Raw genomic sequence first — 11,753 nt, forward strand, 5'->3', positions numbered from 1 at the left:
TAGTGAGCTACGGGAGGGCTATGAGCCGGGAAGGGCCACAGTCAGCTCTGGGTATAGTAAGACCCCTCAAAGTCCATGTAGGGAACGAGCTAGAGGGGAGGGACTGGAGGCTGGGAGGACATGGAAGAGGCTAGGACCCATGGATCTGAGTAAGAAAGCCCTTGTCCAAACGACACAGCTGTCCAGCTGGATACCTGCCAGCACCTGAGAGAATTCTGCAACTTTGGAAAGTTCAGCTCCCTCTCTGGGCCTCGGTTTCCTCATCTGTAAAAAGGCCATCATTATCCTAGATGTCTTAGTTATCTATCACTGTGAAACAAATTGCTCCCAAACTTAGCTTAAAACTGCAGTAAGGGATGCCTGGGTGGCTCAGTGGTTTGGCACCTGCCTTTGGCCCAGGGCGTGATCCTGGAGTCCCGGGATGGAGTCCTACATTGGGCTCCCTGCAGGGAGCCTGCTTCTCCCTCTGCCTGTGTCTCTGTCTCTCTCTCTCTCTCTGTGTGTCTCTCATGAATAAATAAAATCTTAAAAAAAAAAAAAACCCGCAATAAATATCATCTCACACAATTTCTGAAGATTGGAAATCCACAAGTAGCTGGGTAGTTCTAGCTAAGGGTCTCTCACATGAGGCTGCAGTCAGGACGTTGGTAGAGGGTGCTGTCATCTGAAGGCTTCCCTAGAGCTGGAGGTCATGTTTACAAAGGTTTATTCACAAGGCTGAAGGACTTGGTTCTTCACCACATGTGTTTCTATGGAAGATGACTGCTTGAGTGTCCTTACAGCATGGTGCCTGGCTCCTGCTAAAGCAAGTTTACCCAAGAGAGAGCAAGACAGAAGCTGCAGTAACTCTTAGGACTTAATTTTGGAAGTCACACTCTGTCATTTCCACAGTATCCTATTTTTTAAACAAAGATGTTATTTGTGTATTCATGAGAGATGCAGAGAAGAGGCTGAGACATAGGCAGAGGGAGATGGAGAAGCAGGCCCCCCATGGGGAGCTGGATGCAGGACTTGATCCCATGACCCCGGGATCACCACCTGAGCCAAACGCAGATACTCAACCACCGAGCCACCCAGGTGCCCCTGCACAAAATCCTATTGATCACATTAGTCAGCCCTATTCAGTGTGGGAGGGGACTACACAGGAGCATGAACACCTGGGGACTAAAATCACCAGGAACCATCTTGGAGGCGGACTTCACACTTTCATGGTGGCAGCTTTGTTATTACAAACAGTTCTGACTTCGGAACTCACTAAGAAGTCCCCCGTGTCATCATGTGTCCCCCCCCCCCCCCCCCGCTACTGAAGGGCTGTACTGTTTAGAGGTCCATAGCTAATAGCGGCATTAAAAGCCCTTTCTTCTCTTCTCTGTAATTAAGACAAAGGGAGGGCTAATTCATGGGGCTGGAATAATAGACACAGACAAAGCTAGCTTCAAAGTTAATAGGAAACACTCTTTCCCCTAAGGATATGCTTTCTTACTCACAGAGAAACTTTGTTCCCTAAAATCGTGAAGTGTTGGAAATTCTAGCAATAAAAATGAAACATCCCACTCTTGCCTGTAGTCATTTGAAACAGAGTAGCAGCCTCAATTTCCAATCTAGGTGCAGAGATTCACATAAAGGGTTTCTGGACCCAAAACTCCACATCTAGATTATCTATCTAGTAGTTGCCAAGGATACCAGACCCCCTGTTCCTCTTCACAGTCTGCACCTGATGTTGACTCTGCTTTGCTTTCAGTCTCTCATTTAGTTGTCACCTAAATTCTTCCCTTTCTGGAAATCCTTTAATAACTCTACCTTTTCCTTTTCAAAATGCTCCATGGTTTCTCTTTTGTGTGGTCTCCATCATCCCAATGAATCAATAAACTTGACTTTGTCAGTCTACGTTCCTGGTGGCATTAGGCTGATTTACCAGGACTCCTATGATCTTCTATTGCTATGGCTCCCAGCCAGGCTTGGGACATAGATCCCACCTCTTATATGCCCCCACCCTTCCTTATCTGACCCCCGCCTATTTTATAATCTGAGTTTTTTCTTCCTCTTTTCCTTTTTTTTTTTTTTTTTTCTTTAAGATTTAATTTATTCATGAGAGACACACAGAGAGGTAGAAAGATAGAGGGAGGGATCCCTGGGTGGCGCAGCGGTTTGGCGCCTGCCTTTGGCCCAGGGCGCGATCCTGGAGACCCGGGATCGAATCCCACATCAGGCTCCCGGTGCATGGAGCCTGCTTCTCCCTCCGCCTGTGTCTCTGCCTCTCTCTCTCTCTCTCTGTGACTATCATAAATAAATAAAAAATTAAAAAAAAATTAAAAAAAAAAAAAAAAAAGAAAGATAGAGGGAGAAGCCGACTCCCTGCAAGGAGCCGGATGCGGGACCTGATCCTAGGACCCTGGGATTACGACCTGAGCCAAAGGCCTACACTCAACCACTGAGCCACCCCGGCGTCCCCCTCTTTTCTTTCTAAAAAGAGATATAATTTCCATGCAGTAAAGGGCACTTTTCACATGTATAGCTGCATGAGTTTTTCCACATGTGCATACCCAAGTAATCATCACCTAGACGAAGACATGGCTCGTTTCATGCACCCAGGGTGCCTGTCTTGGGGCCCCTCCTTGCTCATACCCTGCCAATCACCACAGATTAGTTTTGCCACTTTTTGAACTTCATGTTCCCTTTATTTTCACAAAAACAACTCACAGACTTTCATCATCTGAAACGTCCTGCCTCAGTAAACGATATTTTTGGCCTTCGATGTTCCTTCTGCCCTGGGGAGGGCTCAAAGCCCACCAGAAACTTCCGAAAATACTGCACAAACGAATGAAAGTCACAGCCGCCATCCAACTAGTGGCCGGTAGAACGGCGCCACTACCCGGTTCCTACTAGGAAGGGCGGCTTGGACAGTCAAGTGGTAGGGGCCGAGGCTTCCCCAGGCAGGTGAGGCAGGTGGGGTCACGTGACCGGACGGCTCTGCGGGGCGACAGCGCGCGGCCACCATTTTGCGGGGCGATCACGTGAGAGGACGCACGCTCAGCGGGGCGGTCACGTGACGAGGGGCGTGCTGCGGCCGCCCGGGCGGACCCGGCGAGAGGCGGCGGCGGGAGCGGCGGTGATGGACGGGTCCGGGGAGCAACCCAGAGGCGGGGGTGAGGCGGGAGGCAGACGGGCGGGAGGAGGGCGAGCCCCCTCGCCGGCCGGCCCCACGATCTCTCCTGCCGGTCTGGGGCCGTGCGATCTCCAAGCACTCCCGGGCAGAAACTCCCGGATCGGGCGCTGCCAGCTTCCAGCCCCCTCCCTCCCCGGGGGTTCCTGGCTCTCTGGCCTCCGTGCCCTGATTCCTTCTTGCCTGGTGTCCTCGGACCCCCGAGAACCTGGAGACCCCAGAGTCCAAGCCCCCGGGGCAGGCCCGGGCTTGTCGCCGGCATCACTTCCTGGTGGGAGGGGCGGGTCTCTCCTCTGCCCCCTCAGGCCAGGGGTCTGGGATGCATGAAGCGTTCCCTCAGCCGCCTCTGCCGGAAGAACGTAGGATACAGGCCTAGGCTCCCTGCCTTTTTCTCCATCAGGGACTCATGGTCCGGGCCCCTAGCCTCTGTATCTACCAGGAACCCAGAAATACAGGACCCTCTAGTGTTGTCCTCCCTCTGAGATCATGAGCCACCCTAGTTCGCTGGGTCCCCTAGGACCCAAGAGTCCAGGCACCTCTTCCCTCCTTTCTCCTCTAGGGCCCACCAGCTCTGAGCAGATCATGAAGACAGGGGCCCTTTTGCTTCAGGGGTGAGTTTGAGGTGTGATTATTGCTGAGCGGATTTCAGGAGTGATGCCCCATTCTGATTCTGCACCCCTCCCACTCCATTCCCACTCTAGTTTCATCCAAGATCGAGCAGGGCGAATGGGGGGAGAGACACCTGAGCTGCCCTTGGAGCAGGTGCCCCAGGATGCATCCACCAAGAAGCTGAGCGAGTGTCTCAAGCGCATCGGAGATGAACTGGACAGTAACATGGAGTTGCAGAGGTGTGGCCCCCCGGGGCCCCAGGAGTCCAGCCATTGGTCCCCTTCTCCCTCAGAACCCTGGAGTTCTGACTCTCAGACCCCTTTTCCCCTAGGAGCCTGGAGTTCAGACCCACACCCTCCTATTCCCGCAGACCCAATAGTCCAGGGCCCCACCACCTCTACTCAGCACCCTGGACTCAGCCCTTCCGTCTTTCAGAATATTGAAACCTTCCCTTAGGGACTCATTTTCTCCACTTTCCTAAGTGTCCATCTTGTCCCTTTCCCCCATGTTGGCCCCTTCTTTTTCATGTTAGCCTGGCTTGGGCCTCAGTTTCCTTGTCTTTGGTACAAGGTGGATGCCAGAGTCTCCACACTGCTTGATCTTCCCTCTACAGCACTGTCTTTCCTCTTTCCTGCAGGATGATTGCAGCTGTGGACACAGACTCTCCCCGTGAGGTCTTCTTCCGAGTGGCAGCTGAGATGTTTTCTGATGGCAACTTCAACTGGGGCCGGGTTGTTGCCCTCTTCTACTTTGCCAGCAAACTGGTGCTCAAGGTGGGCAGCTGCAGGGCAGTGAGCCCAGGGATGCTCCAGTCAGACTTCTGAGGACCTGGGAGTTGTGAGGTCAACCCCTGTGGCAGCCCACTCACCAAAGGGAATGGAGAGAGCCATGGGCTGGTTGTTTGCTCCTTCGCTTATTCGTGCAGCATACATGGATTGGGCCTACTATGTGCACAACCTGTACTTGACACCCAGGATGCAGCACCAAACAGAGCAGGCTGGGTCCTTGCTCTCATATTGCTCACATTGTCTGATGGGTGCTGAGAGAAGTAAACTAGGATGATGTAATTGTGCCAAGTGGCCAGGAATGACTTTTAAGATCAAGGGACATTTAAAGCCAAAGTTGTAGTGATCTGTGAAGATTAGGGGAAGGGGCATCTGGCAGTGGCCACAGAATAACTGCAAAGTACTTGAGGCAGGATCAAGGCTGATGTGTTGGGGGAAGATTGCAAGGGGTCTTGGGAGGGCCCCCTTCCCCACCACAAGTGATGTTAAAGATGTTAACTTTGCCATGGATGAGATGGGAGTGACTGGCTGGTTTTAAACAGGAAAGTGAGGTGACCTGATTTACAAATTTAAAAGATTGTTTGAGCTAGTGAAATGTTAATCGTACAATCTGGGCTGCAGGCATATGGTTGTTTACTATGAAATTCTTTCAGCTTTAAAATATCGGAGGAGCAGAAGCCCAACAATTTTTTTCTGGCCATTGTGGGTAGGAAATAACAATTATAGGGCAACGACTGGGAACCTGGGAGGGGTGCACTTATAGTAGTCTTGGTGAATGATGACTGTGGAGGCAGGGAGTAGATTTCTTAATGTGTTTGCTACATTGAGCTGATGGGGCTTGAAGGTTGGAGGTGAGGGGGACAGTGGTCAGAGTGATGGTGGGGGCTGTATAAGGTGCTGGGGACAACAGGGAGGAAGCAGCCAGTTAAATATAGGGTGGGAAAGGGAAGGAAGTTCAGGGAGTTGGAGAGTCATGGGCATGGAGCTATGTCTGGTCCTACCTAGTATGAAGATCAGAAAAGCCCCTTTTCAGAGAAGTGATATTAGATCTAATATGAGAGCTCTGAGGGAGGAGTAAAAATTTGCTTGGTTGTAGCCTGTTTAGGTAGAATAATCAGCACATACAAAGGTCCTGAGGCAGGGAAGAATTGGTAGGAATGAAGATAAGGAAGAAGGTAAAGGAGACACAGAAGAGAAGTAGAAAATTGGAATGCAGTCAAGCAGAGCCTTCATACAGGGCCTTATGGGCTGAGACATGCTTTTTGGTATTTACCATGTGGAGAGCCATGGAAGGTGTGTGAGCAGGGTAGTTGACAATAACAAGATGCAGTTTAGAATTTATTAAGCTCATTCTGACTCAAGAGTGGAAAAAGACTGCAGTGGCGCAGGAGGGGAGGCAGAGTTGAGAAAGGAGGCTTGGTGCCATTGTCCCCAGGCGCTTAGTCCTTAAGGCCAACCCTGCTCTCTGTAGGCCCTGTGTACCAAGGTGCCCGAGCTGATCAGGACCATCATGGGCTGGACACTGGACTTCCTTCGAGAGCGGCTGCTGGGCTGGATCCAGGACCAGGGTGGTTGGGTGAGGCCTGTAACCCCCTCCCCCCAACTCCTCTGAGGTCCCTGGGTCTAACTGAGGCCATCACAGTTTTGCCTTCTCTGATTCTGGATCATCAGTTGGGGGTCTATAATGCATTTCTTCATGTGTCTAGTCAATTTCTGATGTGTTTGGGATTCATTGACCTCTGGGTGACCCCTGACCTCCTGGTGACCTCTGACCTCTCAGTGACCCCTGGACTAATTAGTACCTTCTGCCTTTCCTGATGCTTCTACTTCCTCTGGAATCCCTTAAGTTTTTTTGACAACCCTTTGACCCCAGGTCTTTGGTATCCATTAATCTTAGGCTCTTGCCTCCACTCATGCCCTTTGACTTCTCCGAGGCCCCTCTTCCTCTCTGATTCCTCATGTACTGGCCCAGGGGCTGCCCCTTGGCCCAGCTGCTGAAGTAACTGATGTCCCTATCCACAGGACGGCCTCCTCTCCTACTTTGGGACACCCACGTGGCAGACAGTGACCATCTTTGTGGCTGGAGTGCTTACTGCGTCACTCACCATCTGGAAAAAGATGGGCTGAGGCCACCGGCTGCCTTGGACTGTGTCTTTTCTGCATAAATTATGGCATTTTTCCGGGAGGGGTGGGGATTGGGGGTCATGGGCATTTTTCTTACTTTTGTAATTATTGGGGGGGGGGCACGGGAGGAGTGGTCGGGGGGGGGCAATAAACCTCTTTCAGGCCACACTTAAAGAGTCTGAATCACTGAGCCCCACTCCCTGGCTGTCACAGGAGACCAGGCTTCATGTGCTGAAAAATCTTTTTCAAAGGTGCCTGGTGCCCTCTGGGTTGGTGATGAGTTAGGGCTACACTCTGCCTTCTAGGAGCCTGCAGGCCCGAAGGAGCCGAAGACCACTTGTTTGGAAGCCTACAGGGTTGTGTTGGAGGTAGTGCTGGGCAAGACCAAGCCAGGCAGTGTAGCTCTGGGGCTTTAAGAAAAGAGAACAGGGCAGCAGGCCCTGGAGAACTAGACCTTGGAAGCTTCCACCATATGGGACCAGAGGAAATTGCACACTTACTGAGTTGGGGGGGGGGGGGGGTCCTTGGGAGGACCTTGTGGACCCTGAGAAGGCACTAGAGCCCTGTGCGTTAGCTACTGTAGGCCATATGGCTGGAACCTGGCAGTCCAGGGGAGAGGACAAGCCCTGAGCCTGTGCTGTGTGGTCCCAGAGGAGGGGACAGGGCTGGACACTGGCTTCAGGGGAAGGGGCTGGCCCAGTAGCTGGGTGGGCCCTGGAGGAGAGTAGGCCCTAGTGAAGATGCTGGAAAGCCACCTAATAGATTAGACACAGAAGAGGAAATTGGAGATTGAAATCACTTGGCCATAGGGTCTGTTGTACCTTCCCTCTGGGTCCTTCTGTCCTCTGCCTCTCTGGGTCTCTTGTCTTCTCCCCCATCCCATGATCTCCCCCGCCTCCAAGATCTCAGTCCTTCTTCAGATCATCTTTGTCTCCCCACTTCTCTCCCTCCACTTGCAGCACTCCTAAAACCACCTCTCTGCAGGTGGGCCCTGCTGGAGGCCAAAGGTCTTTGGGCTGAGGTTTGAAATTTGGTGAATGAGTAACTCAGGCCCCATTGTGACTGTATGCCTGGGGCAGTTGCCCCTCCCCCATAGGCTCTCCCCAGAGACACCAAGTCAAGGGAGAGGTGGCAGCTAAGATAGCAATGAGGGGAGACTGAGTTACCCCCCTAGAGAGGGGGGGACAGTATGACCACAGGCAGAAGCCAGGGAAAACATCAAGGGAACTAAAAAGAGTGTAAGACTCGGAGACAGAGCACACTCACCTCCACATCTTGGGGGAGGGGGCCAGACGTGGTTCCCAGCCAGGCCTAGATCTCAGGGTCCCAGCAGTCTGCCTGCGGACATGAGGTCAGTCAGGGGCCCCACCCCCACCTCTGCCTGAGACCCTTCCTGCTGAGTTCAGCATGACTCAGCACATCTGCTCTCCGGCCACTGGCCCAGGCACCCCTTGAGAACCCCAGATACCAGCCTGATCTAGCATTCCTGTAGTCAGGGGATACTCCCAGCTTGGGCTGTTTAGAGTGGGGGGGGCCTCTGCAAAGCAGGCCTCAGCTCCAGCTCCCTTGTCCAACCCACTGGCTACCTCCAATAGGGCACTGAATATAGGGTCGATCCTGTCTTGGTCTCCTTTCCCTCTAGCCTGGAGACCTCCTTGAGGGCAGAGGTCTGCTTTGAGCCAGCTCTACTTCCCAGACACTAGCCTAGAACTGACATACTTTAAAAATGCACATTGGTTACGGACTCATCCCATGCACAAGTCCCCAGACCCTCCTTGTTTCCCCACGACCCAAGGCTGCTCTTTGTGACCTTCAAGAAAGAAGCAGGTGTCAGGCAAGACAGGGACAACTTCAGAAAGACTGTTTCAGAGCCAAAGAGAATTCCAAGTCTCTGGCTGCCCTCAAAATAGTCTCCAGGAAATGTGGCCTCAGAGGGACCGCTAAAACTTGAGGGTCATGTTACCCTTATGCATGTAAGCTTCCAGAAAAACAACAGACCCTTGAAATGGCCCCAAGGTATTCCAAGTGGCCCAATCTTTCAAAGGCTCCAAAGACATCCTACCTGTTAGAAAAGCCCCTACTAGGCTTCCAGAAACATCTCTGTCCCCTGGTGGGGAGAGGGAGCGTTCGAGGACCCAAGGCTCTAAAACTGTCCGTTTAATTTTGAAGATCACTTCCTGAGCCTAAAGACACACACCACCACCACCCCTCTCCCAGAGCAAGATTCCAGAAGATAAGGACTTCCATTGTGAGCTCTAGTGCTACATTAGTTCCCAATCTTTGAGTGAACCCCAGGGCTCCATGCCCCCCTTTCAACCCATCTATCAGAGATCCCCAAGATTCCAGAAATATCTCACCACACCGCCTTCCAAACTTCTTAATGATCCGGGGACCCCTTATCTTCCAGAGCAAACCCCAGTCATCTGGAGGTCTCCGCACCTCTGAGAAACCTCCAGGGTGCCAGAAAGGTCCATATTCTAAGAGACAACCCCAGAATGCAACCTATTTTCCTGAAACACCCCCAAATCTCCAGTCATAATTTTCCAGGACTCCCAGTGTACCCATCAACCTTCCACCTACCAGAGAGATCTCACAATCCCCTGACTTCCCAGAATCAGCCCCAGGACCCTTGAACCCCGTAACCCCTTCCCCACCCCCACTTCCCCATTTCACAACAGCCTCGCGCTACTGGCGCGTGACTTCCCCACTTCTGGGCGGGGGTCGGGGACGCCTGTCAGCTCGGATTGGTCAATAGCAAGCCCTAAGCCCCGCCTCCCGACACCGCAGATTGGCCGATCGCCCTCCCTGAACGCCCCACCTCCGAGGGCCCGCGCGCTATAAAAGAAGCCGCCCCGGCCATAGCCTCTCGCGGTGCTTTCGGCGGTCCTGCGGATCTGTCTCTTGCTTCAACAGTGTTTGGACGGAACAGACCCAGGGACGCCCCTTCTACCAGCCAACGGCCACCCTCCAACCTTTTTTCCAGTCGCAACCTTCGGAGCCATCTTCCTGGCCATCTTCTGCCACCGGCAGCGAACACCCAAGTTTGAATTTAACTCCTTGTCCAGGATCAACCATGAGCTCCCAGATTCGTCAGAATTATTCTACCGAGGTGGAGGCCGCCGTCAACCGCCTGGTCAACATGCACCTGCGGGCCTCCTACACCTACCTCTCTCTGGTGAGGGTCCCCAGGACGCCCCCAGCCTAAGTTCCCCCACTAGCGCGCACCTCCGGCCCTCTGCGCGTGCGCTGGCCGCCTTTGTCTCGCTGGGTAGTCGGAGGGCGGAGTCCGGCGCCTGGCCGGCCTTTCTTCCCGCTAACCGTTTTTCGCGCCTGTCTTCCCACAGGGCTTCTATTTCGACCGTGACGATGTGGCTCTGGAGGGTGTGGGCCACTTCTTCCGCGAGTTGGCTGAGGAGAAGCGCGAGGGCGCCGAGCGTTTCTTGAAGATGCAAAACCAGCGCGGCGGCCGCGCCCTCTTCCAGGACGTGCAGGTAAACAGTGTGCGGGCACCGGACTACATGTCCCGGTAGGCCGTGCGCGCGAAGCGCCTTGCCTGCAGTGGCTTAGGCCCCACGTGGGCTTCTGGGTCATTGTGTTCGCTTTTGTGCGGCGCAAAATGGAGGCGCGCGCTTTTCCACGAAGATGTAGCTGTCCACACTGCAGCGCAGTCTCCCGGGACGGGTGGTTGTAGGAGACTAGGGGTGATCGCTGCAAGCTCTTAGGCGCCTTTGCGGGCTGTGTAGCTAGTCCTGAGCACTCTGTCATCTGTACAGAAACCGTCCCAAGATGAGTGGGGGAAGACCCTGGATGCCATGGAAGCCGCCCTGCTTCTGGAGAAGAGCCTGAACCAGGCCCTTCTGGATCTGCATGCCCTGGGTTCTGCTCGCGCGGATCCTCATGTAAGTACCCCCTTCATCCGAATTTAATCGGGCAGGTTTCCCTTTTAGCCTCGTTTCCCCGTCTGTCACACTGTTAGTGGGTAAGTGGCAATATTTTCTTCTCTTTCATCACCCAGCTCTGTGACTTCCTGGAGAACCACTTCCTAGATGAGGAGGTAAAACTCATCAAGAAGATGGGCGACCACCTGACTAACCTCCGCAGGCTGGCCACCCCCCAGGCTGGGCTGGGCGAGTATCTTTTCGAAAGGCTCACTCTCAAGCACGACTAGGATCCTCTGGAGACCAGCAGCCTTTGAGGGGCTCCTCTGGCAACCCCTCGGTGCCAGGGCTTGTGCCTGAACCCTTTCCCATGCAGCCACTAGGCAGCTTTTTAACCGTTCTGGAGCCCTTTCCCAAAACGTGGACCAAATGGAGACAATAAAGCTTTTTGCAGCAGCTGGTGGTTTTGGGGCATGTTTGTGTTGTGCTTGTATGTATGGTGTGGAAAATGAGATCTATCTATTTTCACAAGGCTTCTAGCTGGACTGCCTTGGCAGGGAGACAGGTGTTGGCCCCGCCTCCCATCTTTGTTGTTCTGGAAGGCCTAATTTTATCTGGGGGGTGGGGGGGGAGAGGGTATAGAGTAGGAGGTTCACTGTTCCTCCTACAGAGTAGAACCCAGACTCTCAAGGAGAATCTACTAAGACCTAGGATTGGATTGGTAGCTGGAAGCAGGCACTGTTAGAAATAAACTAACCAGAAGCGGGTTCTGAGTAATGTCAAGCAGCAGGATCACATGATGCTCAGGAGGTGCTGAGCTAGGGGGTTTGGGGCACGCAATACAGAAACAAGATGTGAAACAGGGACTCAGTCCTCCATCCAAGTGGGAATTGAAGAAGGGTTAGCAGGCATCTGTTGGGTCCAAGCTACAAAACAGCTCTGATCCCTTGCCCCCTCTGTTGTTGGTAGAATTTAGGGAGGAAGTGGCTCCTGGATACGTGTTCTTTTGGGTACTCAGCACCTGCTGTTGTCCCCACATTTTGGTGGCCACTCGGATTCTGGCCGGGGAGGGGGGCTTTTTGTCCACCACCACCAGTTAATGGGAAAGATGGTCAAACATGGAAATACAGTTTCTACTCCCCTGCAACATAATTGGCTTGGAGATGCACTTTAGTGGAGACTAGAACTGAAAAC

General features: G+C 53.1%; 2 protein-coding genes and 1 long non-coding RNA gene across 4 annotated transcripts; 2 read left to right on the plus strand and 1 right to left on the minus strand.

Moving 5' to 3' along the window:
* Positions 1-2,654: 2,654 nt before the first annotated feature.
* Positions 2,655-9,354, minus strand: LOC140598662 (uncharacterized). The gene is made up of 2 exons (XR_012001201.1): positions 9,262-9,354; positions 2,655-8,019 (listed from the first exon to the last, which is right to left on the minus strand). It is a non-coding gene; the product is annotated as an uncharacterized lncRNA (long non-coding RNA).
* BAX (BCL2 associated X, apoptosis regulator) lies at positions 3,067-6,853 on the plus strand. Of its 2 annotated transcripts, XM_026014029.2 has the most exons (6): positions 3,067-3,146; positions 3,723-3,774; positions 3,865-4,011; positions 4,410-4,545; positions 6,029-6,133; positions 6,580-6,853. In XM_026014029.2, the coding sequence occupies exons 1-6, from the start codon at positions 3,113-3,115 to the stop codon at positions 6,682-6,684; spliced, it is 579 nt and encodes a 192-aa protein (XP_025869814.1). In that variant the 5' UTR covers positions 3,067-3,112; the 3' UTR covers positions 6,685-6,853. The 2 variants fall into 2 exon arrangements, with proteins under 2 accessions (XP_025869814.1, XP_025869812.1); XM_026014027.2 differs by lacking the exon at positions 3,067-3,146 and having other exon boundaries at positions 3,649-3,774.
* Positions 9,355-9,519: 165 nt separating the features above from the next.
* On the plus strand, positions 9,520-11,015 carry FTL (ferritin light chain). The gene is made up of 4 exons (XM_026014045.2): positions 9,520-9,856; positions 10,026-10,172; positions 10,455-10,580; positions 10,697-11,015. Exons 1-4 carry the CDS (start codon positions 9,755-9,757, stop codon positions 10,847-10,849), a joined length of 528 nt encoding a protein of 175 aa, XP_025869830.1. The 5' UTR covers positions 9,520-9,754; the 3' UTR covers positions 10,850-11,015.
* Positions 11,016-11,753: the final 738 nt, after the last annotated feature.

The sequence above is a fragment of the Vulpes vulpes genome, chromosome 1 (assembly GCF_048418805.1).
Source record: "Vulpes vulpes isolate BD-2025 chromosome 1, VulVul3, whole genome shotgun sequence".
NCBI lineage: Eukaryota > Metazoa > Chordata > Mammalia > Carnivora > Canidae > Vulpes > Vulpes vulpes.